The sequence below is a fragment of the Carassius auratus genome, chromosome 26 (assembly GCF_003368295.1).
Source record: "Carassius auratus strain Wakin chromosome 26, ASM336829v1, whole genome shotgun sequence".
Lineage (NCBI taxonomy): Eukaryota > Metazoa > Chordata > Actinopteri > Cypriniformes > Cyprinidae > Carassius > Carassius auratus.
The window spans coordinates 22,052,065-22,079,199 of NC_039268.1; the positions used below are offsets into that span (position 1 = coordinate 22,052,065).

At 36.0% G+C, this 27,135-nt stretch overlaps 1 protein-coding gene across 2 annotated transcripts in view; it reads right to left on the bottom strand.

Annotated features, from left to right (window-relative positions):
- pard3ba (par-3 family cell polarity regulator beta a) overlaps positions 1–27,135 on the bottom strand; it is a 128,658-nt gene that overhangs the window by 82,473 nt on the left and 19,050 nt on the right. For both annotated transcript variants that reach the window (XM_026204787.1, XM_026204788.1), the window contains exons 3-5: positions 13,353–13,521; positions 4,686–4,786; positions 777–868 (exon numbers count right to left, since the gene is read on the bottom strand). In XM_026204787.1, coding sequence (XP_026060572.1) covers positions 777–868; positions 4,686–4,786; positions 13,353–13,521 — 362 coding nt within the window. The remainder of the gene's footprint in view (positions 1–776; positions 869–4,685; positions 4,787–13,352; positions 13,522–27,135) is intronic.

A 27,135-nucleotide genomic window follows, 5' to 3' on the forward strand; every position in this document is an offset into this window, starting at 1 on the left:
AAATAAGAACATTTTATAAAGCCCTATTATTGTCAAAAAAAATACCCTATACAAAAAAATAATAATAATAATAGGTTTAAAATACAGGCCTGTGGTTCTTAATTTATTTTGAGCGATTCACCATTTGTAATTTTTTTAGAAATATGATTAGCATTTGTATTAAAAGTATATTCACAATGCAAAAAAAAAAAAAAAAAAAAAAACAGAATCAAAATCAAATCGAGACATCTAAATCGATACCCAGCCTTACTTTTAAACATGATTGAACTGTTGAAATAGTGTACAGTTCATTGCTTAAAAAAAGTGCTTTACAATCCTTAAACAATTGTTAAACAAGACTCAACACTAAGGAAAAACTTGAAAATGTGTCAAATGACCCCTTTAAACCGCATTTAATTATTTTTTTAATTCCAATATATTTTGGAAGGCACAAGTAAAATGTATGCAAACAAAATTCAAATTTAAAGAATTGAATTAATAAATCAACAATTGAACTATGAAAAATAGATGTGTAAAATAAAAGTAAATACAAATATTTAAAAAGAAATGTATAAATAAAATGTAAATAAAGTAGTTAATAAATGTTAATATCTATTTATTTAAAAAATAACAAAATATAAATAAAGAGAAATACAAAAAAAAACAGTATAGAAAGGCTTCATGTCCACCCACACACACAGAAATAACCTTAATCTGACAAAGAATAATCAGTTATTATTATTTCATACCCTCCTTTTGAGTGTTTACACATAATCATGATACACAAACTCCCTCACCTTAAGTCGACTTGTGCAGTCTTGGAGTTTGGGACGTCCACCTTTGGTCTGTTCATGGCTCCTCCCTTCACAGAGGTTGCATGACCGACACCCTGTCAACACAAATACACACTCACCATGAATTCAGTGACTCTACGCGACCCAAAACAACCACCTCACGCTTCAGCACCGCCTTCTGAGCAGGACGCCAATAGTGCACACGGTTCGGCACTGAAATACTATAACGTGTCCTTGCTGTCCTTCCCTGTCCTTCCAGTTATTATCTCTGGAAACCAAATTCAAAACAGATAAAAGGCAAAAGAAAAGAAAACAAACAAAGATGAAGAAAAACAAAATGATGCACCATAAAAGGGAAAGTCCACTTTCCTCAATGTGGAGCCGTCGCTAATGATGGTCTAATGCACCCTGGTCTCCACCCAAACATGCACACACACACACACACACAAACACATGAGACCCCCACGGGACGCAGAAAACACACAAAAAGTGACCTAGATAATCTGAGTAGAGAGCGATTATCCCCCCGCCAGGCCACATGCTCCTGAGGGCCACAGGTTCAGCAGAACCAGGGGGGCTAAAGTTAATGTGCATCACTGAGTGCACACTGTTCACATGAGGACGACAACCCAGAGATACAGAGACTTTAATGGAGAGAGGGTCGGATGACATACGGTAATAGCTCTGAAAAGGGAAAGCAGACACATTCAAGCTTATTTTATGTATATAACTGAATTCACTACATTGATAATAATAAGAAATGGTTTCTTAAGCAGCAAATTAACATTAGAATGATTTCTGAAGGAATGATGCTGACCATTCTGCTTTTCATCACAGGCATACATTTCTAAATTATTAGTATACAAATTGTAATAACATTTCACATTGGGTCATTCGTAACTCAGCCAATTAAACTACAATCAATCAATTTGTAATATACAAAAAATATATATATATATTGACAAATCTGAAAGGAGATACAAACAATGTGCATGCAACATACACACACACATAGATACCATACATATACATTTTTGCTTTGTTTTTTTTTGTAGTAGCCAGTTTCACACATCTAAATGGCTATTAAAGGAGTTCCATAATGAATTACTATGGTTGTACTAAGTACAGTATTTTCCACACACAAAAAAAAAAAATAATAATGCATTGCACTAGGTCAAAATTGAGTTGTGATAAAAATAAGTTGTATAAATCCAATTTTAATATTTCAATTAAATATAAACAACAAATTCTTGAACTAAATGGTATTCATTACATAACTTTTTTTTTTATAGATTTTGATGGAAACTTCATGGGGGGAAAAACTGACTCGGGCGTGATGTGAGGATTTAGTTGATATGTTTATGACATAAATATGCTTGAAGTAAACACAGTAAAACATTCATGGTCAGACGCATCAGCCGTGCGAGCGGAGGCGATATTAAATATGTGTGTCCTTGGCTCTCGGGGTGTGTGGCCTGTTTACATAAGACTTATGAGCGCTGGCTAAACTCAGGGGAATACAGTAATTGAATAAATGTCAAAGCCTAATGAGAGAGTTTGTAAGAAACTGTGTGTGTGTGTGTGTGTGTGTGTGTGTGTGTGTGTGTGTGTGTGTGTGTGCGCGCAGAGAGAGAGAGAGAGTGAGATTTGCATCACAAATGTGTTTCTCTATGACCTTTGAGTCCATCACATCCATCCATCTAACTGTAGATCTGACAGATATTACAACAGCAAAGCCAAATAATCAATCTAGCGAATCTGCTGTACATGATAACTCAGCACAATTTCTAACACAAGACCCAGCAACAAAAACACTAACCCAAATTGTTAAAAAGTAGCATGGTAATTTAATGCCACTGTATTATTTAAACTGCCTTGGTATACCATACTATACACCATGGTATTTGAGCCTTTGAATGCTTGGCTTGATTGCAAATAAATGCACAGACACTATTTAAACTGAACAGAGATGACATCACTGAATTCAATGATGAAATGCCTTTAAATGTCATTTTGCATTACTGACACACTGCTTTCCTAATGAATGTTGTTCAGTTGCTTTGACGCAATGTATTTTGTTTAAAGCGCTTTATAAATAAAGGTGACTTGACTTTAACACAATTTTAGCCATCAGTCAGTGTTTACAGTAAATATAATTTTCATCTACAAGCTGCTTTTTCGCTGTATTGTTTCTGATCTGAGCTAAAAAAAAAAAAAAAAAAAAGTAAAAAAAAAAGGTCTTGCTGAGTTCACTGTTTTAGTGAATGTTGATGGTTCAGGAGAAAGTTATGAAATCAAACTGACTAGAACATGTTCATGGAACAACATTTCGTAACCGGACCAGACCTGATTTTAAGATTAGATCTGGGGTCTTGTTTTTATGAACCTCATCATTTTAGGAGTAAGGTTGTTTCAGAACGGAATGTCCTACTTGTGTAAGTCTTGTGTATTTTTGGATTCGGAAAACTCCCTGAAGGAACTCTGAAGGAAGCTTCATGTTGATGTAATGGCAGAGAAGGGGAACCCTGAAGCTCTCCCGGTCTCTTATCATGCGTCCCAGGAGCTGAAGCTCACAGCCGGAGGTCACCTCCACTGAAGCACGGCACACCGGTAAATGATTTGAGGAGTTTCTCTGGGCTCTGTTCACATCTCAGCTGTACGTACAGGAGTGAGGGATGTTTTAGACTGAAGACAAGATATCATCAGATGTGTTGAGGAGGTCGTTTAGACCTTCCAGCACACATTAACATGAACGTGAGATTTGGAATTATGGTCAGCGCTCTAATAAACTATTTTTTGTTTCTTACAATAGTTTACGTTTCCTTGTTTTTTGCTAGCCTTTTTGATAATTCTCCTTCCTTTTTCGTTTATTATTATTTGTTTCAGTAGTTTTTCCTCTTTTTTTTCTTTCTTCGTTGGTTCATTTTTCATAATTTTTTGTTAGTCTCAATATAGCTTCTTTCTTTTTTCCTTTCTTCATTTGTTTGTTTTGGTTTGGTATCTGTATCCAGAGCATCCTGGAATCCTTTACAAGCGTCACCTGATTCTTAAGAGTGCTGAAGACGTCCTGCAGGAGGAAGTGGAATCTGCAGCGGTGGCACTGACAGGAGCAGATATGTATTTGGGTGCAGAGAGAATACGCATATATTTATGAATCCTTAGCATCTCAAAAGTGCCGTCGTTGATGCATTAGCGTGCCCTCACCCTGACATTGAGGAGTGCACCACAATGATTACTGTCACTCAGAGCCATCTGGGACAGATGCGTGCATGAGCCACAATTTTGCAGACACCCTAAGAATTCCTAACAATTGCCGTATACTTTCTTTTCCCGTTTGATGCTAATATTTTAGAGATATTGGACAGTTTTATGTATGTAGTCCTGATACACTCAGCAGTTTCCAAGAGCCTGAAAGGGGTACAATTTAGGAAATGTCACACTCAGAATTAAAATATACTGCGTTGGCTTTCTGTGTGAGAGGATGGACGGACGGACGGACGGACGGACGGATGGATGGTCTTTTAAGCTCACCAAGACTGCATTTTTATGATAAAAATGCAATAAACCTTTTGAGAGGTGGTATATATGCTGTTTGTCTGTTTAAATGTGAGAGCAAAACAGAGCTGTTTAACAGATGACCTCAAACACAAAGAATGAAAAAAAGATGAATGGAGAGAGTAAAAGCTTTGTTGATGAAAACAATCATGAAAGTGAGTTAGATAACTACGATGGAAAGCTAAAAGGTCAACCTTAAGCACAGTGACCATGAAAGCTGGCTGTTTAGTGTAAATCCTGCAAACAAGGACAGGTTAAATACAACAAAAGACCAGAAACTTAAAAGCACTGCTTCCTCCGAAAGCACTTTCCCAGACACTCCTATCAAACATCAGTATGCGGTGTGTGTTCACTCACAGTGGCCTGGGGTCTGTTGATGTCCTCGGGGTCCAGTGAAATGATATCCAGGGGTGGGGCGAGGGCGGGGTCACTGCTGCTTCGCACCGATAGAGGAGTGGCTGATGGGGAAAAGTCAAAGGATACAGTTTAATCGAAAACACAATCATTCTGCATTATAAAACCCAAATAAAACATTATGAATTTGACATTTTAAAAAAATCACTATAGCAATTCCATCATACATGAAATTATCATATTGCACTAAAAATTATTCTATCAACATTGAAATACTAGATCTCCAGGTTTAGTTAATATTTTGACTATTAATATTTTCCATTTTAAAATCGTGTGTTTTCATCATTTTTATTAGCCTTTTTAAATGTCTTATGCCTTGGCATAAATCAAATTTTTAATATATATATTTTTCATATAAATAACAAATATATTAACTTATAATATATAACTTTTTTTCTCCAGTTAACACTTTTAAGTATTTTACTTATTATTAATTAATAATCACTAGTTTATATACCATGGCATTTACATCAAAGAATGGCATTATGATAGCTTGGTAAATGTCAAAAGTTTTTTCATGTCTTTTTTCTTTTTTTTCTCATACTAGTCCATTTGATCTCGGATCCAATTTTAAGAATTCATTTTAGCATGTAGCAAAATTAATAAAATGTGAATTTTGTAGCACTTATTATCCATGCATTCCTTCATTTGTTCATTTTGAACTGCTGTATAAAAGTACATTTGAGCAGTTACTTTTACGTCTCATTTTCCATGATCTATTTTGATCTTTTCAGACAGAATAGAGCTGCTGCAAGAGTGTTTACCTTTTCAGACACACAAAGGATCGTAATAAAAATCACACTGAACTCACCACGTGAAAGCTCAACAATACAAAGACATCTGAGTGAGTCAAAGCAGTTGTCCGCACACACACACACACACACACAAAAACTCACACACACACTCTCGTCAGTCCCGCCAAACGTCTCCCATCACACGCATTTGTCTGGTTTCCATAAGAGGGACAAAAGCAAAAGTGCTGGAGCCATCGCTAGACTCAGCAGAAACAGCTACAGGAACAGGATGCTACGACCATCAAAATCAGCTCTGTCTTTTACAGGAACCGTGGAAAAATGCAATGTGGGAGTTTTATATCAGGACCGTACAACAGATTGTCCTTGGCCTTTATACTGAAGAGGATCTCCAAGACCTTCTGAGATAAAGCCGGAGACACTTTGACATCTCAAGGATCAGAAGTACAAAACTGTGTGGAGCACTGGCATGAGGGCAAGGGCACTGCTGGTGAAACAGTTAAAAGAGCCAAATCACGAGAAATAGTTTTCTCTATCAATAGGAAAAAGATGCTATGCATCATCTACTGTATATATACGAAGATAAGAAATATGGGAAATATAGAAGCAGCAATAATGACTAATTCAGTTCCCACACTAATGAGCATATGGCCGTCCTACATTTATATATTAATAACTATGCAGTACTGCAGTAAAACAATTTTTTTGTTTTTCTTAAAATCACATTGTATGTCATTGACCTATTTGTGTACAAGTGCTCTTAAAAAATGTAATAAGCAAAATATCTGCCAATTTCACAACAGGTCTGTGTACAAACATTCAAAATTAAAAGGATATTGTTTCCATAAATTTAGGGGTGTGACAGTTGGTATATAAAATATTTTTACAAACATTTTTTAATCAAAAATTATTTTCATTTTTTAGACAGGATCATAAGATGCGCAATATATCGGGAGACATGGTTTTTACCACTTAATGAAGTTTTGTAAATCGTCAGACATGATATTTACCACTTCACTAAATTTTGCTTTGTAGAAAACCTTTCTTAAAAACGAATTTCGTTTTGAACAAATTTTATCTTCATTTTAATAAATGTTTCATCAACCAATTGCATGTATTTTAATAAATAAAAAGCAAATATAGCAGACAATGCTAACCGTGACATGGAAGCACCAGTGCGCCGCGTTCACTTGCACTGCACTGTGAACTAGAGCGCATCTCATCGTAAATGAAACTCAGCGTGGGCCTATGACAGACAATGGCTTTTTTTTTTTTTGCGGCTCGCATCAGCAAAGCATTGCATCGTCCATAGACCGCAAAACAATCAGCGGATGGCGGGCGGGTGCGGCTTTGAAATTTGCTCAAAAAACTTTGGCGCGTACGATGAGTTTTGTGACAGATCTCCTTAATAAACGTGGGTCTGAAATCTTTACATATGAAGATTTTAGGACAGTGAAAACTGCATTTTCTTCTTTTAAATCAACAAGGATTCAATAAATGTATCTAAAGTGGCAGTAAAGACATTCATAATATTCAAAATAAATTTTAAAATAATGTTCAATAAATGCTGTTCTTTTGAACTTCATATTCAACACAAAGTTTGCACAAAGAAAATTGTAAAAAGTGTTTCTTGAGCAGCAGATCAGTATATTAGAATGATTTCTGAAGGATCATGTGACACTGAAGACTGGAGGAATGATGCCTTTTTCAGCTTTGATCACGGGAATATATTACATTTTAAAATATATTCATATAGTAAACCAGTATTTTAAATTATAAAAAAAAAACAATACTTTTGTTAATAAAAGACTTTCAAAAATATATTTTAAAAAAAACTTAAATCACCAACACTTTACTCTGTGCTGTACTGGTGAAAGTGACAGAACATAATACTGAGGACTTCTGCCAGCCTCGATTAACAGAAAGAGTCAGTCTGCCTCTGAAAAGACACAGGAAAAAGTGTTTGAAATAAAGTTCCCATTTTCCCTCAAACAGACACTTCCACCATACTGTCCTTCAGACTGCTAGCAGAAATCATCAAAAAGGCCTTTGGGTGTGATCACACTAGCATAGAAACTGATTCAGTAATTTTAATAAGGTACTGGAACCAAAAGCAAGCTTTAACACGTCTGAGAACTCATCAGGGCCATCGTAAAATGGAACTATTAAACTGTATTTCTCTGTATGTCAATGCTGATGTGCATATGAGACAAATAAGACTAATGAAAGAGACCTACACAGAAACCCAGACTCTTTTCAGGCCTGCGTTGAGCTACTGAATTTATGTGACAAAGTTTAGATCAATGTTCATTTTTGGAATGGGCACACATCCTGACAGAAGGTTTAGTAACCATTATTACTTGATATTAACATCATTTTCTAAGAGATTTGTTTGTGCCTGTGTGTGTGAGGCACTTTAGAGCAACTCCTAAACCATAACTTTCAAGTCCATTTATTTCTACACCAAAAGACCTTCAACATCAGCCGCTAACTACACCCTGAAGACCTCAAGAAGGACACTCACAATAAGAAAGCTCTCAGACCTTCTCATGAAGGAGTGTTACATCTGTGCAGTGTCTGGAGTTTCCCTCTTCCCCAACCTCCAGAACCTGGTGGAGCCTGGCACTGAACTCCAGGCTCAAGGTTAATCGTCAAGAGGAATGTTCCTGCAAACTCATTTTAGGCATTCATGGTAAAACCTTAAATTACTGGCTATTCTGATGCAGGAGTGGAGCAGCCCTTCTAGTGGTTTCATCTACCAGAAAATCATGACAGTCAGGGTGTGATGAATGTCTATTCAGCTGAATAAATAACAGAGGCAATCCCACAATATGAGTCATCCACCTGAAAATATGACAGTATTAATAGACTAAAGGTTTGACATTCACAGACCTGAAGTTACATTCAAATGTTTCTATAAGAACTCTTTGCCTTTCATAACAAAAACAAGTTCAATTATGCAGTAATGGTTTGATTAAACTTATGTGAAGGTAAATAATTACAATTTCATCAATACTTACATCTGTTTTTAAACTGATACCGCTTTTAATTATTCATTTTCCCTACAAAAGTTTTATATTAAAATATGTTTTACAGTGCTACAGTACTGTGAATATTCTTGTTAAATAATATACATGTTTTTAGAATTTAGAATAGAATTTTGATTTGAAAAAACTTACAATTAAATTGAAAAAAATCTAAATTCAGTAGAATTTTTGTAATAAAATAGTTTTATGAGTTAACTAAACTTCAAGAGAGTGTTTTAATGTTATGTTTTTAAAATTAAAACATTAATAGCCAATTCAATTTTTAAATTTGCAATGTCATCAATCCAGTTGCTTTACTTCAAACAATGTGCAATTAAAAATTAAAAGTAGAATGATGAGTTAATGTAATACTGTATATACTGTATGTGTGGCTGTGTTTGCTTTACAAAAGAATGTAAAATTAATCAAATAAAAAAAAATTAAAAACAAAAAACAATAAACATGAAACTTAACTTCCAAAAACAACAACAATGAACAGCATGTTTTACATTCTTAGTAACATCATTGTTTGCCTTCCAAAAGAAAAAAAGAAAAGAAAACTTTCAGCAGTTGACACATCTGGCGCCTCTAGCATAGCGGCCAAGATGACGTGCAGAGGATCTATGGGAGACTTCAGAGTCTGGATTTCATCAACGCAATACATTTACGATGGAAATTCCCCGTCCTGAATGGTGTGCTTCGTTTGAATACAGATGCTTCTGTCAAATGTGTTTCTTGGCGTAAAAATCAACATAAAGGTCAAGTGAAAAGTCCTGAATTTAACCACACGCCTCCGATAGCTTCCCACTTAACTACAGTCCCCAAGCTGTATTAAAACACTAAAGAAAACTGCTCTCAAATCTGGGTTTAAACTTCTAGGATGAAGGACAGCATGGCGAATCCTCTTGACCTTTGACCCCTGAGAGGTCGGTCATGTGAAATGGGGTCAAGCGAGCACATTCTTTTAGTCACGCGTCGTCTGTTTGTCACGGCTCTATGCTGCGGTTATTCCCATCTGTGTCGAGTCACTACGACAGAAATTAAGATATTCGGCTGAGAGGGGTTGAATGTTACCAAAGACATATCAAAAGGGGGCAAAAGTGTGCACCAAGAACCAAATTCAAAGAGAAGTTTGAGATCGACAGTCTGTTAACCTGTAATTCTGTCTTATTGGTAATCAATGGCTGACAGGTTTGAGAGGCTGGGAGCTGTGTGTGTGTGTGTGAGAGAGAGACGAGAGCGGGAAGGTCAGGGATCGATGCCGCTGTAATCATAGCGTCGTCCCGCAGAGACAGTCAGATTCGCTCAGTTTCTGAGGACAGTTACGGCTCGAGCAGGAACAAACTCATGGTCTCCGGTTGATGGAAAGAAAAAAAAAAAACCTTTCCTCAATTCTTTCCTTGTGTGCTGACTGAATAAACATGAACAGCAGGTCTAATTTGTTTAAAGCACACTGCACTAATGTGCCGCTTGTGTGTTACCCATGACAACCAATCACATATCTTTCAAACGATCTCAAAAGAGACACGAGCTTATATGCTTTTATATGGTTAAGTGCATCTCTTCAGACCTAAATCAAGCTAATTATAATTACTATAACCCTGTCCAGAAAACTATAGAAATTTAGAATAAAGCATAAAATAAAAATGATGGAGAGTATTTTTACTTTATATTTATAGAGTATATTCTATATTATGGATTATTGGAGTATAACAGATCCAAGATTTTACTGTAGCAGAAGAATTATTTGGAATGGTTTTAAAACCAAAACCTAACTTATAAGATAAACAGGTCCAAGATTTCACTATTTGGTCGAATAATTATCTAAATATTTTTGCTAAATAACAGAAATTTTCACGATTTGTATGGTCACGTCACACTTTTGGAGAGAAATCGGTCTCGATTCATCATTTCCTTTCGTGTTTCCTATCTGAAAATATCTGATTTTGAACATGTAAATACGACTTTAATATGGTTATGAGTCAACAATTCACCAAAATACAGTTGAAATGTACATGTACGTGTTTTGTAACATGTGGTATATTTACTTGTGTTTGTTACAGAATAAAAGCCAGTTCAAAGCATCTCTCGTGTCTCTTCTCTCTCATGTCTGTACAGCAGGTGTGAGGGCGGTCCTTAGAGCTCTGACTGACATCTGTCACGCTGCCAATCATCCTCTGTATCATCTCCACCTCTTTAACCTCACATTTACCCAGTGCTTTCATGTATGTCTTTGACCCACAGACTGAGCAATGACCCACTGCCCCTCTCTAGTCATCTTTATTCAGCGGTCACCACCTGTCACTCACTCTTATGCCCCGCCCCCTGGCAGAATAAAAGCCAGAGTGGCTTAGAAGTTTTGTTTTGGGGAAATCTCATTGTGCTTTTGTACAGGATGATCTGTTTAACCCTCAGAGACCCACTGTTGGAGAACTGCAAAGCAAAGCAACTGAGAAATATCTAAGTCAACGCAGCAGCTACACACAGCACTGCTGACGGTTTTGCATCAAATTGATGTTTTCAAGTAATAATGTTTTTTCTGAATATTGTGATGTTTTGCTAAAGAACAAACGCAGGTTAACACATTTAATTCTTCACTTTGCTATAAGGAAAATAAACTGTAAAAAATCCAATAAATCAACACACACTGACAGCACTTAACCTTTTTTGCCTTTTCAGAACTATATAAATAGAATATTTACTATAAATCATATGTATTATTATTTATTCATATTAATATTTAATTCAATATTATTCTTATTTATTTTTTACTATTAAATGTTATACAAAACAAATTTATATTTTTTGTATTAAAATTAATGATTGAAAAATAATTATACAGGTACATATAAATTCTATAAATAAATTTAAATGCATCAAAATAAAAATATGAAGTTGGGTGAAAAAGTTAAAAGCAAAATTCAAGGGTCAAATTTGGCAAAAAAAAAAAAACAACAACAACCCGCAAACGATAAAAGTAAATACAAATTAAATTAAATTAATCTACAAAATATAAAATATCAAATTAAGAAGAAATAAATCAAATAAAATGCTATAAACATATACAAATTTTGACACATTTAAAAATAAATAAATTCAACAAGATGTTTGCTCATTTATAGCAAACTTCTTTGGGCAAATCTGTCCTGAAACTATAACAACGTGTGTGTTACACCTCCACATCTACTAACCAGACTAGCAGTTGCACCGTTCAGAAGTCAAGTGAGGGCCGGCCAAGCATGAACTCATTCAAATGCTGCCATTATTCCTGTTTGCACCCCAGACACACACACACACACACACACACTAATGAAGTTAACCCCGATCCCGTGAAGGCCTTTAGTACCACTGATTCAATAAGACTCCTTTTTGACTTCCCTATCACCTCGGCTGCATTTCAACAACAAATCCCAAATGCTGACTTACACACACACACACACAGGCGCTACGGCACGGCCACTAAACTACATTGGGCACGGTTCCTTTGTCCCAGGAATCATTTAATTGACAAATGAGCGAGTCGAGCATTGTGTGTGCAGCTGACAGTGGACTTTTTGTAATGTAATGACATGGCAGTGTTTGAGGTGTACACAGGGACATCTGCCTCCAGTCTGGCTTCAGAGAGGAGCATTATGGGAAGGTTAGCCAGGGCAAGGCTGAGTGAGCAGTCACAATGATAGATTCAGAAATGTAACATTTGCATTCATTTGAATTGATACAGCTGTGACAGTCAACCATCAAGCGAGCGTTAGCCACTTTAATAGTCACAAATCTGCTGCTATGTAGTTGCTAGGGCATTATGGGTGGTCGCTAAGGAGCCTTAAAGGGACAGTGATCCAAAACCTGAAAATTCTGTCTTTAATTTTACTCACCCTTATGTAGTTTCCAAACGTTATACAAAACAGTGAGTTAGCACTAAACCACACACACACACACACACGCACACAACATCGGCTCAATTATGCGCTGCCACTAATGCAACCACACATGTACACAAGTTCACACATAACTATGATTACAATCCATGTTTACTATCTACAACTGTACCACACACTCGAACACCGATGTGCACATACAGATGTTTTCTTCATTCAGTCGGTCTGTGGTTGCTGGAAATTAAAGACACTTGTGCATGTTGGAAACAAAGTGTTGTTTAACCCTTTCTACCCTTTTTATCTCTCCTTGGCCTAAAATAAATAAAAAAAAAAAAAAAAAATAAAAAAAAAAGATAAAATAAATGCTGAATTCAATTAATATGAATTCAATATATACAACAGTAATACAATAATTACATTAAAATATATATATTTTCATTGTAATTTATAATAAAAAATAATTATATATATATATATATATATATATATATATATATATATATATATATATATATATATATATATATATATATATATATAATTTTTTTTATAATAATTTAGAATTTATACCAACAACAATTTCACTCTGGTCAAAATCTAATTCATAACATATACAAGACTTTACTATTTGAATAAAATAATATAAAATAAATTAAATTAAAAATACAGAATAAAATAAAAATGAAATAAAAACTTAATTACTGAATAAAAATACAATACAGCAATAATACAATAAAAATCAAAATTGTTTCTATAATAATTTATAAAATCTTTTTACCATTTTTACCTTGGCCATTTAAAAAAAAAAAGATTAAATAAATAAATAAATAAATATTAATTAATTAATTAATTAATTAATTAATTAATTAATTCTATTGCAGATCATACTAAACACATCATTCATGTGTTTCTTTTTGATTGATGTGGACATGTGAACTTCAGCACTGATATACGTACTTGATTTGAGGGCAGAGGGGGTGACCTCGATCTCACTGCCCAGGTAGGGCTGCAGGACACTGAGCTCAGGTTCAGAGGGGTCAGGGCTGGAGCGACTGGATGCCATACTGCCCCCGGGACTCACCATCGCCCTCTGCTGGAGCTCCATCTTCTCATACACAGCCTTCAACTGAGGACAGATAATCAGCAGTCAGATTAGAGAACGGGGAAAAACATCACTAACAAACCAATCAAAAATAATGTTTATACAAATCACATTTATTTTACAAGGACAAAACAAGAGACACAATGCTGAAAATAAACATTACTGCAGGTACCAGCATAAGCACACTGATCAAAGGGTTTGTCCTTATTTATTTCATACAAAATCCACAATATAAATCATTGTTCAGGAGGAATAACGGCATGAAAAAGTTCACCATGAATATGACATAATTCCTAAAGATCATAAAGTTCAAAAGTGTATGCAAAAGAAAGGTACAAGGATTTATTAGTTGGAAGGCAGAATGGATAATCAGTGCCACTGTACTATAATACAATATTGATAATTCATTATTGCTCAGAGCAAAGCCCTGAATAACACAGGCAAATATTAATAATAGATGCTTCAAAAATTACTATGAATGTAAGAATGGAAGAATAGTTGCCGTTTCATTTGGATGTACAGTATGAGAAAGTTTGAATGGGTTCGAGTATGTGTATATGTATCATATATATATATGTATTTGCCAACATGTGAACAGTGTATCCCACAATGCAATGCACTCAACTTGACCTTTCCAGTGTGACGAATGAGCCAGCAGTAGCACCAGCTGTATTTTTTTTTTTTTTAAACATCCATCTTGGTTCATTGTGATTGGACTGCCAACATCAAGACAAAATGTATAACGTTTATAAATGTTTATAACGTTTTTTTTAAACGTTTTTTTTTTTTTTATTGATTTAAATTTGGAAGATTTAAATTTGCATTGTTTTGTTTTTTATTTTCATATTTATTACAATTTGTATGTGTAATCTTTATATTTTCAACTTTCATTTTTTGTTTCATATATAACGAATAAAATAAATGGAATTTTTACATTTTTTCCCTTTTTTTGTTGTTTTATATAATTATTTTATAGAATGTTTATATATCATATTTTATAGAATATATATATATATATATATATATATATATATATATATATATATATATATATATATATATGTAAACATTCTATAAAATTACAAAAAATAAAAATTCTAAAACAACAAAATTTTTTTTTAAAGAACATGCAGTATTTTATTCTTTACATGAAATAAAAAATGAGTTGAAAAGATTACAAATAAAAATTGTAATGAATATGAAACAAACAAAAAAAACATACAAATTTTAAAAATCTTTCACATTTAAATCCATAAAAATAAAAAAAAAGATATACATTTTGTCTTGATGTTGGCAGTCCAATTACAATGAATCAAGATGATGTTAAAAAAATAATAATAATAATACAGCTGGTGCTACTGCTGGCTCATTCGTCACACTGGAAAGGTCAAGCTGAGTGCATTGCATTGTGGGAGACACTGTTCACATGTTGGCAAACACAGGTAATCCTGTTTTCATGCAAACAAAAACTTATCCAACAGCACACGCAGTATGCATACCACAAATATACTCCAAGGAGAATGGTAGCATGCAATACTGAAAAACAGTATAACAGTATCTTGTAGAGAGATGCTATTACTCCACCAGGTGCCTCAAATGGGGCAAAACGTATTAAGAAATTACTAACGAGTTAATATTCACAGCCATCAGACAATAATTAGACACATTACACCACAACCGTAAGTTAATTGTCAATAGAACAGACTCTAATGTAACGGCTGAGAGCCTGTGTGTGAAACGCATCGGTCGAGTAGCTTACAGCACTTTTCCCAAACCAGTTACGATCATATGAACACGACAGGCAGTATGATAAACAAATATAAATGAAATTAAAAAATGAAACCCAAGTTGACAGGCGTCTGTGTTTGTGGGCACATGCGTTAAGCATCAATGGTCAAATTAGATGTGACAAGGGTATCAGAAGCTGTCAAACATAATGTCACGGTAGCGTTATGAGCCGAGGGGACGTCGACGGTAATGAGAGAGAATTCGTTTGAGCGTGCTGTGGTCTCTGACCGTCTCCGATTGGCACATTGACAAGCGGCCATAAAGCAGGGCCGGCTGATGAATTAATTCACCAGCCACTAATGAATTAGCACTTCCCTTCTTCACGCGGCTCGCCTTTTCAGTCACGTCAAAGGCCTGGCAGAGGAAACAACGGCTTAATGAAAGACACAAAACGCCAGGGAACATCAGCCGCGAGGGCAGGTAAAGCACAGGCGAGAGTGAGACTGAAACTCGATATGAAGTCATATGCATCCGTGACTGTTTTTCAGGAAAACAATAACCGGTGACACGCGACAGGAATACGCATCATCAATCACGGGGAAATATTGCACCTCGCACCCCAGCCCGGTCTGTGTGACTCGATGGGCTGACATTTCTCGCACTGAAAAATAAACCGAAACAGTCCAGATCAGAGAGAGGGGGAAAGTAATCTCGGGGAATCACTTCTCCACGGGTTTGATAGATGGCCGTCTTTCTGCACGTCTCTCTCTCTGGTTCTTGCCCTAAGTGTTTATACCAGATCAAACTCCATTTCTGGGCCTGAAGCGTGCGGGCTGGGATATTCATCACCGTTGTTGTGTATATACACGCTGCACATTATTCCTGAAGGATTGTAGAGGTGTGTGACTCACAGAAAAGAGCGTGGGTCAATTTCAGCCAATCACGGAGCTGCAAAAATAAAAAATAAAAAAACTATGAAAACTCCTTCCCTCATAATAGCAGCCAGACCGGATGTGTCTCGCGAGGGTCGTAACATGGACACACTCTCGGCTTTTCAATTCTACCGAGAAGCATTTGTCTGCAACACGACCTCTGAGAGGATTCGTGAATGTTTATGAATGTATTAAAGGGAATATAGACTATTAGGGCTCAGCCAAGTTGGTGGCATTTCTCTATTTGAGTTACATCTGAGGAAAGAGTTATTGGAGGGGTCCAAAACTGTAAAAATGCTGTTTGATTTTTCAATTTATGATTGTTTCTACCGACAAATTAACATATAGAAATGCACATTCTCGATATTGTTTTTTGAACACTTCAACACAAGCCTTGGGTTTTAAAGATGGTAGTATACAATCATTAAATATTTCCTTTGTTGCCTCTAAAGCTCACTTAAATTGATTCTAGATGTGATGTTATGGTGCCTTGGAGGCTGGTTTGAAACCGGTTTCCTTACAAAAAATACAAAACATTGTCGGTTTGGTCTCTGACTGTTAAGTCATTGTTAAGTCAACAACTTGTTTCCACCTTTTGTGTCATATTGTGGAACTACTATAACAAATTATGACATATGTCATAAATGTAACATATAAAGTACATTATGTGGCATATAAAGACATTTGAGATGAAGACAATATTGTGACTATACAGAAATTTTGTAGCATACAAAGTCAAAATGAGATATAAAGTCAAAATAAAGATATAAAGTCACATTGTGACAAAGACATACTGTAATATATCTAGGAAACAGTCAATTGTGTGGCATATAGTCAAAACTGAGATAAATAGTCACACTTTAGCATATAAAGTCAAAATTGTGAGACCGTCACATTGTTGCATATAAATTAAAATTTGAGATATAAAGTCACTATTGATCAATACACAATTGTGAGATCTAAATTCAAAATTAAGATATAAAGTCAGTATTAATGGTCATAATTGTAGACCCAATTGTAAGACGGTCACATTGTGGTATATAAATGTCAAAATCGCTGCAAATAAAATTTTAATATAAAGTCAAAAATAGATATAAAAAGGCACACTTTATATCTATTTATAGTAAAAAAAAAAAAGAAAATAAAATAAAGAGAGAGATATAAAAAGCAAAACAGGCCACACAGAGAAGAACCAATTGCCAATCCAATTATTGCAAGTTCTTAACTTCTCTGCTGGCACAAACTTTCTTCTCATTCATGACAAAATCCTGTGAAGTGAATTGATTTGCATTCAAGTTAGCAGGCATCTCGCCCTCTCTTCTCTCAGCTCAAACGCAGATATTGGCCCGAGGAAACATGATGTCAAACAATGCTGACTAATGTCACTTCCTCTTGTAATCCATTACCTGCTCCACCTGCATGCTAATGAGAGATGGAGCCTGTTGCCATGCCAACCCCACCTGCCAATCAACCCCTAGGTCACGACAGGATTTTGCTGTTTCTAGAGAACGAGCCGTTCGTTTGTCAAAATATTCATGTTTGAATGTTATCGTGAATCACAGGACCATCTATAAAAAGCTAATGTAAGATGTTTAAAAAATATATATAGGTAGGTCACTAGGTTTTAGAAAAGAAAGTTCATCATCATTTCAAGTTGCATTGGATTTGTTTGTGCATTCAGTTTTTATGGTTTAATGGTTCGTTTTTAATAAAACAAAACCTAACTTAAACCAGTTTTGTCTGATTTTCACCAAAAATTGGCTCAGATCATGTTTATGGGTTTAAGATTTTCAATAGACCAAATCATTCTCGTAAATTGTGTTAATGAATTTGATTAAATTCATGCAAAAATGGACAATGAGTGAAGCACCACTTATTGGTCAAAAGATATTGAAAATTGACAGTTTTTGTTTTAAATTTTAGTTTATAATTTCTGAACAGTCTCTCTAGCGCCACTAACAGGCCAAATTTGCATTAAGGTTCCTGCTGTTAACTTGAACCATAATATCTAAGAGCAAAATATATTTGTATATCTATGGGTCAAGACTTTGCAATTCTGCCTTTTATGAAAAAACCCAACTTTTTAAAAAATGTGTGACAGGCGGTCTATATAATTTTCATGAAAATTGGCTCACCTTCAGATCACTCTAGCAAAAAGTAATTGAAAACTTTTTGGTATACCAAATTTTTCCTCCATTTTCTTTAAGCATATAAAAAAACTTGACGAAGTTTATACAAAAATGGACATGAGGCTATACCTCCGCAAAACTTAAATGCATTCAAACTTGGCTTGTATTATAACAAGCATGACCCGAACCCACATGAGTAGTTTCGATGCAGCACCTACTGTTCAAAAGATATTTAAAAAAATTAACATTTCTGCTTATAACCTCTGACAAGTTTGGCCAAAAATCATAAGATTGGTCTCATTAGATTTGGATTGGCATACTGAATAGAATACCTAATTGGTATATTTCAAGCTTTATGGGCACCTGACAAAGTTTTGTAGTATAATACTGCATCAACAAATGTCTTTAACAGGGGTCTCCATCCCTGCTCCTGGAGCGCTACCATACTGCAGAGTTCAGCTTCAACCCTAATCACATACACCTGGACCAACTAATCACGGTGTTCAGGGCTGCTTAACTACACACAGGTTGAGTTGGAACTTAAGTCTGCAGGAAGGTAGCTCTCCAGAATCAGGTTGAAGACCACCTTAGCTCTTTATTTTACTTCTCTTGTGCTTTGCCTCTTAATTGCTGCAGCTATTTTTATTTTGTTATCTTTACTTTGAGAAGTACATTCTAGTTTACAATGGTAATGCATTTCTGTCATTTAATATTTATAGACAACAATCCATATCACAGTAAGATTCATTGTACAGCCCTACTTTTTATTTATTAATCAAAATTTTACATTGACATTCTACATTTGACATCATTTTATGACTTGATTTTTGCGATTAGAAGATGGAGTCCTACTTTTTCCACAATCTTAATTTTCATTCCCGTTCGTGGTATAGTCTTACATCTTCTCAATCGCTCCCCTCTCTCACTCCAGATGACAAATAAGCCTGACAAAAAGTCTCTCTAAATCTCCCGCCGTGATCGTCCACAGAGGGGCATCGACATCAATCACACCCATGTGACCTGCGCTGAGGCTTTTACAAACACACAAACACAGGTGAAATCCACGGAATGTGATTGTGGCTGATACCGTGCAAACAAGGCTGGAATTACAGGGATTAAAGAGCAGACCAGACTAATCTGAGATCGGCCGCCATGTGTGTGCTGAACATTGGCTCCAGATGTGTGAGATTACCTCTCAAACAGATGCACCTGGGACGCAGCTTTCACCCCCAGAGGGTTTTGGGAAACCGCTAAAACAAACACACCTTAAGAGTTTGCAGCCTAAAACATGGAGTCCCACAATTCTTTCTGATATTGCAAAATATGGTATTAGCAATGTTTTGTGGCAGTCATACACAATATATATATATATATATGCAAATAAATGCTTAAAACAATACTAACAAATGATTCCAAACTCATTAAAATAAATTCATAAAAATAACAAATGCATAAACAAGTTAATACATAAAAAAAATATAAAATAATAAATGCATAAATAAATAAATGAATGCACAAATAAATCAACAATACTCTAAAACATAACCAAAGACATCTAATGGATAATTCAAGTGTATACAGCAGATGTGCAAATAAGCCATATCATATTAGTTAGGAAAAAATGAATTTAATGTCTTATCTTACTACTGTTGTTGCCATTTTCTATAAGCAATAAGACTAATCTGTTTAATGCAAAGCAATGTGATAAAAGATGACAATGTTCAACAAATAAGTGATGTATTTTTATTTCCTCATATTTATGGCACCGCAGCCTTACAATGTATTCTTTGTACATTTCATTCTCATTTTTTTTCTTCCATTTTTGAGTTATACTCTCTCTCTCTCACACACACACACACACACACACTTCTATTCTCAGTTGAATTCCTCTTTAACAAAGTGTTGGAGACACAGAGACAGGCTGTGAACACTCAGGAAATGAAGCACCTCGTTCACAGCCTTTGAAGAGAACATGACGCCTGACCTCTGCTAATCAAACACACCTAGAGCCTTGCATCGGTCTCTGTGTGTGTGTGTGTGTGTGAGACACTTCATTTTACCACATGCACTGGGGCCTAATCCTGAAAACCTGCAGTAATAGTGGTAAGTGTCAGATAACGAGAGAACAGGACTTGAGTGGCCACCAGAGACAAAGTACCCTGCACAATGATGGGATCAGATGGCAAAACAAAAGATTGATCAATTTCATTTCACTTTTCATTTCATTTTCACAGATCTTTTTTTTTTTTTTTTTTATTGTATTTTGTGTATCTGGAGTTGTATCTGGGAAAAGCTAAATCATTTTTCTATATGGTCTATATAGTAATAGCAAAGTAGTATCCAGTATCCACTCTTTTATTATGGAAATATTTGTAGTTTCACTTTGGTGTATATAAGTGAATGTTACTACACTAAAAACAATGGCATCATCCTTATGGGAATTTTCTTCTTGGATTTCAACATTAAACAAAACTAAAACTTCCCACTTAGGGAATTAGAAAATACATTGTTGATAATTTGTTATACACTTTAAAAGTAATATAAAAGAATGTTAATTATACCATAATGATTTTGAATAGGCAGATAAAATGATCTAAATGTAAAAATATATATTTAACTCATCCAAATGTGTTGTTAAACTATTGAAATACTTACAATTTCAATTTCAGAGATAACCTCAAGGAATTATTTTACACATAAAAGGCTTTGACTGGCCAAAAAAAAAAAAAAAAACACCTTTGGGAAGCTGTGCTGTAAAGGACATAAACTGTAAATGAGAAGGCCAGATTCCAAAGAAGAATGAAGCAAAGAATGAAGCAGAAAAAGTGAGAATGTGAGAGCGAGAGCAGGTCAGAGAGGAAGTGGTTCGAGTGCTCTGCTCCACAGGTATCTGCCGCCCCCCTCTTCTCCTTAATCACTCCTTCCATTTGAGCGTCAGCCCCTCTGGAGCGTCTGAGGGGGGTAAATGTGCCAGCGAAGGGGTCTTACGAGAGGGTGAAAGAGAGCAGCTGGCATTAGCTTAGATCTAGAGAGAGCTAATTATTAGACCGTTGGAAGAGGAAAAAACATGACGGATGTGTTCACGTGAGCATCTTGATGAATAAGTGGGCTTTTTTTAACGTGAGCTACTTTGTGGGAAACACAATGTGCCAAAATCCCCCCAGGGCTGTGATGTGTGTGTGTGTGTGTGTGTAAGATTAATGACAAATTTACCCTTTCTCTTTATGAGTGCTTATAAATAATAATAAGACCTGTCACGTCGCAGGGTGCGCTGTGCAAGCGCAGCTGCCTTTTACTGGAACCTGCAGTAAATCAAAGCATCTGTGTGTGTGTGTGTGTGTGTGTGTGTGTGTTCTCCATTTGGATCTGTGCTTCAGGGGGTTTATGAGGAATCGTGGCTGAGGCACGCGTTTGGAAACATGTTGCATGTGTACGAACTTCTTTTCGGCACTGAGATTCGCTGTGATGTTTCGTTCACACTTTCTTAGCAGCAGGAAACACTGCTAGGTCATGACAAATAATGTATTCATTATTTAAGCGCTCTAAAAATGTACACAAGTACAAAAGCTGTTACTCTGGTGGTACTTTGTTCCTTATTTACCCATAAAGGGAGCATACAAGTACCTTCAAGGTATATATTAGAACCAAAAATGTACAAATTAGAACCTAAAAAAACACACATATATATATATATATATATATACATACTAGGGGTGTAACGATACGCGTATTCGTATTGAACCGTTCGGTACGAGGCTTTCGGTTCGGTACGCGGTACGCATTATGTACCGAACGGTTCGTTGGACTAATTAATTATATTTGGAAAATAAAGAAAAAATTGTGAAATATAATGATATGCGTTCAACAAGGTAGCCCAATAACCCAAACGACGTAACAGGCAACGCCCCTGACACCCCCGAACAAGAAAAAAAAAACACCAGCTTATATGTTTATGTTAGGCTACTCAGCAGGCGCTCGCTCACTCAGTACGCGGTGAAGGCTCGTTGCAAAATGGCCAATGCGTTTAACAGACCACAAATAGAAGATCCTCCAATAACCAACAGGTCTGGTGTTTGGGTGCACTTTACCAATCGATCGGGGCATCCAAACAAGCACGGTAATCAAAATGGACTAGTACTGTACTGTGTCGGAATTTCCTGAGCAGTACGATTCAATTAACAGGCCTGCACGTTATAGAAGAACTGTTATAAATAGAACGTATGCACGGGCAGTTTTGAAAACTCCACCTACTTTGCTCTTGGCATAGTGCAGCGCAAATCGCGTTGTATCTGAAGGGCAACGCTGAGCCCAGGGTCCAGCGCCGTGCATATCGCGTCCTGTGTGAAAGACCCTTTAGTCATTTTGCAACGAGCCTTCAGCGTGTGCTGAGTGAGCGAGCGCCTATAGTGGAAAACGCATGTTTTAAGAACATTCTTAATGTAATTTAGCCCCGTTACTATATTCCTTCACGAGCCCATTTCAGCCAGACCGTAATTCCTGCTTTGTTCCAAAAAACATAAGCCCTATAGAGAACCAATTGAGTAAAAACACACTCAATATAAAGAGTTATAGAGTTCCATATGAAAAGTTACATCTTTGTATTTGTTCATAACTACTACAACAATATAACATTTTCAATTTTTTTTAATAAGGAGCTGTTTTTGTTTTATACAGTATGCTGCTAAGAAAACACCATAGAAGATGGGTAAAGAATAGATCATTGTTCAATGTAAAAAAAAACAAAAAACATACTTTGTTGCCAATTTGTTCTTTTTGCTGTATCTAAAACGTACCGAACCGTACCGAACCGAACCGTGACATCAGTGAATCGTACCGAACCGAACCGTGAATTTTGTGAACCGTTACACCCCTAATACATACATATACATATACATACATAAATACATACATATATATATATATATATTTATATATATGAAGTGAAGTGAAGTGAAGTGAAGTGACATTCAGCCAAGTATGGTGACCCATACTCAGAATTTGTGCTCTGCATTTAACCCATCCGAAATGCACACACACAGAGCAGTGAACACACACACACACACACTGTGAGCACACACCCGGAGCAGTGGGCAGCCATTTATGCTGCAGCGCCCGGGGAGCAGTTGGGGGTTCAATGCCTTGCTCAAGGGCACCTAAGTCGTGGTATTGAAGGTGGAGAGAGAGCTGTTCATGCACTCCCCCCACCCACAATTCCGTCCGGCCCGAGACTAGAACCCACAACCCTTCGATTGGGAGTCCAACCCTCTAACCATTAGGCCACGACTTCCTATATATATATTTATTTATTTATTTTCTAAAAAATAAAAAATACATCCCCCAGTAATTAAAATAAATACATTATAAATATGTAAAAACTATAATAAAATGAATAAATTAATGAAATACAAATAATTTATAAAGTACACAGAAATGCATTAATTAAAATATCAAATGCATAAAATCATGAATTAACATTCTTAAATAAATCTAATAAATACATTTATAAATCTATACATCTATGTATACATTCAATCAATTGACAGTTAGACCAATGGAGCAATTTCTATAATTATTTATATAACGATGACTATGACTTGTGTATAATATATTATTTATTTATTTATTTATTTATTTATTTATATTTTTTTAAATACATGAAAGATCCACACACATCCACTAAAAAAACGAGCACCCCATCATTGACCCAGGTGCAGAGAAGGAGACCAAATCAAACAGCAGAATGACATTCACTGCAGAAGGTTTGAGAAGAAGAAGAAAAAAACACCTTTCAGTTCAGAGTCGGCAGAACATGTGGTTTCTAGGGAGTTACCATGGAGACCAAAACACATTTGCACCTTGACACTGACAGGCAGTTGTTTTGGAAACAGCGCTGACTCTCTAAAAAGCAGAGATGTTCATTTTCTGACTTTAAGAGCCTTGCTATGGTCGTAATCGCACACATACATACACACACACACACACACACACACACAGCTTGAGACAAATTGACTACACGGCATCTGACATCCCAGTAGCTGGAAGCAAGCTGTCCATCTCACTTAGATGTTTGGCCTCTCTGTTCCTAAATCCTGACCTGCAGAAAAAGGGAGGATGCAGTGAAAACCAGAAGCACACGGACCCCGCTAATCAGGCATCTCGCAAGGTCTAACGAGCCGGAAACATCCACTGAGGGTTAAATCAGACCTGATCACTCGTCATCCAACACCCCTTCTCTCTCAGACAATTCCACACACACTAATTACCCAGAGTTTCCCAAAAGACTTAGTTTAACTACAGAAATTGTCAGAAAATCTTAAAGAAACAGACAAGATTCCATCATTCATTGTAGCATTACAGAAAACAAAAACTAGTTTTCAACAGGACAAGTTCTCCTCCCTATATGAGGAACTGGCAAAAAAATTTGGTTCTTACATGATTCCACTGGAATTTTGGGAATGGCTCCAACCCACTATGACTTCCAATAAAATATACATAAATAGTCCATGGTTCTGTAATTCAGAATTTAAAAAAACAAAAAAACAAAAAACAAAGGATGAGATCCTTAAGGATATTACTGCCAATTCTCTTCTTCTGACATTACCCAAAACAAAAACTAGATTTTAGAAAATACAGTTCTCAACAGGTCTGGTGTGATTCCCAAACCAATATGATTAAATGCCTTTGTATGACCTAAGCAATTTAAAGAAAATCTTTGAGAATTTTTCCCCATTGGATTATTCCTTAAATGTCCATCAGGAAGTTGATATTCCAATACAACAGCCAACAGGACTATGAGAATCAAAAACCCTGTAAGAATCACAGGTTATCCACTGGGATCATATTTGACTCTTAAGAGGTTCTTACATGATCCTACTGGGATAGGCTCCAATTATGACTGAAATCCCACTAGGAATTCCAGTAAAATATTTAAGGCATACAAAGCTAATCAGAGAGAGAGAGAGAGAGAGAGAGAGAGAGAGAGAGAGAGTGTGTGTCTGTGTTCAAGTGTGAAGATCACTGGTCATGCATCTAAAACTTCAACAGGCAACCAAATACAGAGCATTCAAACTAGTTGCCCACTGGTACAGATTCAGCAATAGGAAGTGTTCATCTCCCAGCAGAGGGCACACACACATCCTTTACCAGAGTCTGGCACAGTGCTCACAACATGCACATACTAGTCTAGCATCTAGTGCTAGTGTAGCCATTGGCTAGTAGATTTCTTAGTGTACTCGCAAGACAGACTATATACAGTGTGTGTGTGTGTCTGTGTGTATATATATTATGTTTGCAAAACGGCACAGAGGTACACCCTCTGTCAGTCAGTCAGGCATTATGATATAGAACATTAGTATTTAGAATTAAATTTGATAACCATGTATGAATGCATATTAGTTATTTTAACTGAAATTAGGACTGGTGGTGGTGCCTTATTGGTCAATCAGTGTTTATGTAAAGAAAAGAAAAACATTTGAAAAAAACTTACAGAAATAGGTATCTGATAAGATAATAATGATACGAATTCTACTAGTAATAACAATATGAAATGCTCTAAGGATTAATGAGCTGCTAGATTCATGAATATTAATCAGGTTGTGTGCATTCGATCAAACGGATTTGCTAAAATCAAAACAGGGACGATAATAAGTGATTGCCAGCCAATGAGATTTCCGATTTCTGCAGGTTTTTGAGCCGGTAAGTCACGATTTTAGACCACGACTAACGACTTTGTACCGTTCCGTTTTATTGAAACGTTACATTGTCCTAAAATCTATTTTTCAACGTGTACCACTTGAATAAACACTGCATCCATAGGCAATATTATTTGCAGAGGCTGCCATCGTTGTTTCGCGTGCGATGTGACGTCAGAACTCGGATCTCTGAGTACGGTCTATGGTCTAACGATCTAGTACGAGTTCACAGGTGGGAAGTTACGGGTTTGACTGCCGTTCCAGTGCACTTTCATGGGTTTAAGGTTGGAAAAACAAGGGTTACAGGTTGCCTGGAACGCGCCATTAGTTCCGCCCACTACCGGGAAAAAATCCAAAAGAACTCAGTTATTTTTAAATAGAAAACTACAACAAAGAATATTGTTTATATGTAGAGCCTCAATTCTTTTTCTCTCACTCTGCATGCGTGAGAGAAAGCGACGGTGAGTCAGGCGTCTTCACACTGGAGTTTGCACAACTGCTCAGATGAACTGATGGAGAGTGAAACTCTGAAGCCCTCAGTCTGAGAGTGTTTGCGACTGAAAAAATATCTGTGCTAAACTTATACTTGGCCTTTAACTCACACACTGGTGAGAATTTATTAGCCACTGGCTAATATTAGACATTATTTAGTTGCCAGAATGAAGATTTAGTCACATATGCGAGTGATTTACTCGCAATGTAGAGGGTTGTGTATAGACTGATAAAGATATAGATATGCATCATTATTATTTTATTATGGATGGATGTCAGAACAACAATATACTGATATCAGTAATAAACAAAACATAAAACAAAAAAAGGATCTATCTTTGAAAGAAGTCCTGTTCCAATGCAATATATATATCTCTAATAAAAGCTATTACTTTATGCTAAACCATGAGAGACAAACAATTACAATCCATCAAGGCTTTCAGACGTTCTCCGACAAACAGGAGGTGACAGCATGTATCTGATAAGTGTGTGCTTCCAGCCCAGACGAACCACGTCTGCTTCAAGAAGGTTATTCAGACTCATTACTATCCAATCAAGAAAGGCCCATTCGTTAAGACAATTAATTAGAGTAGAGGATGCCTGTGGAAATTGATAATAATAATAATGAAGGGCGTGATGGCTGCTGATTGGTCGATGGGGCAGGAA